At 46.8% G+C, this 3,302-nt stretch overlaps 2 protein-coding genes across 2 annotated transcripts; both read right to left on the reverse strand.

Annotated features, from left to right (window-relative positions):
• Window positions 1-578: 578 nt before the first annotated feature.
• TEOVI_000637800 (lipoate-protein ligase, putative) lies at window positions 579-2,117 on the reverse strand (the record flags this gene model as incomplete). Its single annotated transcript, XM_067219989.1, has 1 exon — window positions 579-2,117. One exon carries the CDS (start codon window positions 2,115-2,117, stop codon window positions 579-581), a length of 1,539 nt encoding a protein of 512 aa, XP_067076090.1.
• A 403-nt stretch (window positions 2,118-2,520) lies between these two features.
• On the reverse strand, window positions 2,521-2,862 carry TEOVI_000637900 (Dpy-30 motif containing protein, putative; the record flags this gene model as incomplete). The annotated part of the gene is made up of 1 exon (XM_067219990.1): window positions 2,521-2,862. The coding sequence occupies one exon, from the start codon at window positions 2,860-2,862 to the stop codon at window positions 2,521-2,523; it is 342 nt and encodes a 113-aa protein (XP_067076091.1).
• Between the last annotated feature and the right edge of the window lie 440 nt (window positions 2,863-3,302).

Genomic DNA, 3,302 nt, shown 5'->3' on the forward strand with positions numbered 1-3,302 from the left:
TTCAGGGTTTACTTCCTCCAACTTACCCCCCTTGTTCATCATAGCCTTTGCCTTCCCTGCGTGCTTGGTCATAATGTGATGATTTAAGGCATTTATAAGACGAAAAGCCTTACCGCATTCGCCGCACTGAAAGGAGGGAGTGTCTGGTGTGGAAGCCAAAAGACATTTTGTAGCTCCATAGTAACGCATGGACGAGACATGAGGTGATGCGTAAGTCGACAAGCCACGCTGCGACAACACAAGTGGTAAAAACCGCGAAATATGTGAAGTAACACGCTTCATGCACTGCTAGAAGAATAGAGTTCTTCACCAGTCGTTTACTATTTTTGTATTCCTTGCCCTACTAATTCTACCAATTGCCTTTTCCCTTCTGTAGCCTTGTAGTTTCAGTTTCCCTCGCACCGCTAAGTTCCGCACAATAGAAAAAGAGAACTACGGGACATAGATAAGACATCAAGTAAAAAAGTGTGAACGTGAAGTATATCAAACCACAAAGGAAATTTATTATTTTTTTTTCGCTCTTTCTGCTGGGACAGCAGTTCGACAATCTCCAGGTAACGATAAAATGTAGTAATGATTTAATAACTTATGGGGTAGAAGACGTTTTTACGGCGCCAGACCTCCAACACAGCTTGTAGAAAACGTTGGATGACATCGTGACTGCGTTCTCTTTCTTCCGCCAAAGAGATTACAGAGCCCACAGCCTCACCATTTCTGGAACCATCAGCAGAAAGCTGGGGAATAATAGCGGGCAAACCACTAATAATTTGTGAGCACTCCAAATCAATTGCCGCCGCCAAAACCGAACATTTCCCCCCCATATCAGCAAATACGTTATCAACGTACCTGCCCTCAACTAAGTACCGAAGCAGGCAAGAGAACCATGGCTGCTCCGGCGCCGGCTCCCCTTGTTTTATCCAATAAGCCGTTATGGATGTCACACGGCGATTTTCAATGAGTGTGATAATGTCCACACGTGTGCACGACTGTAATAACCACGCTATTAATGAAGGGGGAAGAGCTGCATGTTTAGAGAAGGTCTCCTCCGATGCAAGGATGTCCGCTAATGTGATCGCAACGCGCGTTTCAAACTTAGGCATGTTAAAAAGCCAACCAAGAGATTGCAGACGCACACATTCCTCGCGCACTGTTTTGGATGCCCCGGCGCAGGGACGTCTGTTTTCACCATCGATCATCACCGTTCCGTCCGCTATGGCTTTGGTAGTGTCCAGCGTAAAAACAGCAGCAGTTTCCCTGCATTCGCGAGTTCGCTTTGACTCCACCGTGTCCACGTTATCGCCAAAGTTCAGAGGGTTAGTCTCCCATGGAGCCTTATGCGCCAAAATATCCCACGAGTGCTCAACAAAGAATCCCGCCATGGATCTTAAGATGAAATTAACGGGGTCTGCGCTTGCCGAATCGGTCAGAACACCGGCTTCCTTTAGTGTTGTCGTGCGCGAGCAGACAGATCCCACAGCCGCCGTGGTGAAGGATATGTAATCCCCCTCGCGCTTCAAGTATTTACCCAACCGACTACCTGACGAGGAAACCAATAATGTAAAGTGATGGCAAGCAATATCCCTCTGAACGCGCATTGCTGAACCCGTGATCTTCATTTCGTCGAGAAATAAATCGTGTCTCTTCGTCGTTGTTATTCGCTCGGGGCCGATCCCGAATTCTCGGCAAAGGTGCCAGCGTAACAGCTGAATAGATCGCTTCGGTTCATAAGTGTCACGATGAGTGAACACAGAAAAACTGACATTTCCCAAATCATGGTAAACTGCACCACCACCGGAGTTGCGGCGCGCAATGCTCACGCCATCGTGATGTGCTGCTCGCAGAGCAACTTCAGAGAATATGTTTTGGTTGCGCCCGACAACCACACAAGGTTTGTTAACGTACATGAGGAGAAGGGCCTCCTGCCGCCGTAGAACGACACCACGAAGAAGTGCCTCCTCAGTGGCGAGATTGTCATAAATGACATCCGAGTTCGATATGAGTGCCACGCTTCGCTGTTTGTCCGATAGCAGCCGGTCAGAACGAATTGAAGCGCCGTGGCGGTTCACAAAATCCAATAGAGATATCGTGGGGCGCAGAGACAGTCTGGCAGCGCGCATTGCATCTGTATGCGCACCTCACCTCCTTCCTTCTACACACAACAAAAACAATGGGAACGTTAAACACACGAAGACAGACACATAAGCAAGATTGCTGGTACTCACAACCGATTAAATAATAGTAAGCAACATTTTTACTGTGAGGGGATCAAGTCAAACCGCGCAGCACACCACGTTCGAAAGATGGGCGAGTGTTTTCCTCATCGCTGGTTCATGCCGACGTGGAACAACAACAACGCATAAGTGGTTTTTTTTTTGCGTCATTGGATTTGACAGATCAAACAAGGAAGAGGGAGAGAGAAAAAACTGTCTGCAGGCAACGAAGAGTACAGGCACATCAATGAAAAAAAAGGAGGGAAGAAAAGTGTAAGACTGGGCACAACACAGCAGCCACGGCAATTTATCACATATCGGATTTCGGCGCCTCCACCGGCGTTACATTTCTAGGATCAACTTCTGTTGCGGTGTTACTCTGAGAGTGACGAAGAAGGAAGAGTGCCAAGTGATCTATTGGATTAGCGGGCCGAAGGCGGCAGAGATCCTCTAAACCTTCCGTCAATACGGCCATTACATGAGTCTCGAGATACTCCGGTACACTGAGTGGTTTTGGTAAATCATCAGAGGGGCCGGAACACATACCTTCCCTGTTTGGTGTGGGACCCCGCGTTTGATTCTGCACGTCCGTAGCGGGTGAGCCGGGTTCACCAAAAGATGCATGAACAGTGGCTTCACTCTTCCCCTCCATGTCTGTGGTACTATTCTCTTTTTAATTCTTCTTTTACCAGCACTACTCCAGTAGTGCAAATTTTTTTTTTTGTAAAAAAAAAAAAGATGACACAAGGAAAAAAACGGGTAGCTGTTGATTGACACACGGTTGGACTGTTTTAACACAGGTACCACATCAAACGTAAAGTAGAGAACGAGAGGGTAGTTAAGGGTTAAGAGAATCAGTTAATCCGTTACACAAACAGCACACGGTTCCACTTTCATCATCGATGCGATGTGCGTTAGGACGTCTTTTCTTTCCTTCTTTCCTGTTTTTTTTTAATCTCTCATTCAAATAATGCGAATGCCAACACAAATGTGTCAACCATACTTACTCCTTTGATGTGTATTTCATCATTTGGGCGCGTGGGTACAACACACAAACACACACATGCACACAAACATTGCCAATGCATTCTT

Source organism: Trypanosoma equiperdum (assembly GCF_001457755.1).
Source record: "Trypanosoma equiperdum strain OVI genome assembly, contig: ctg_1039, whole genome shotgun sequence".
Taxonomy (NCBI): Eukaryota; Euglenozoa; class Kinetoplastea; order Trypanosomatida; family Trypanosomatidae; genus Trypanosoma; species Trypanosoma equiperdum.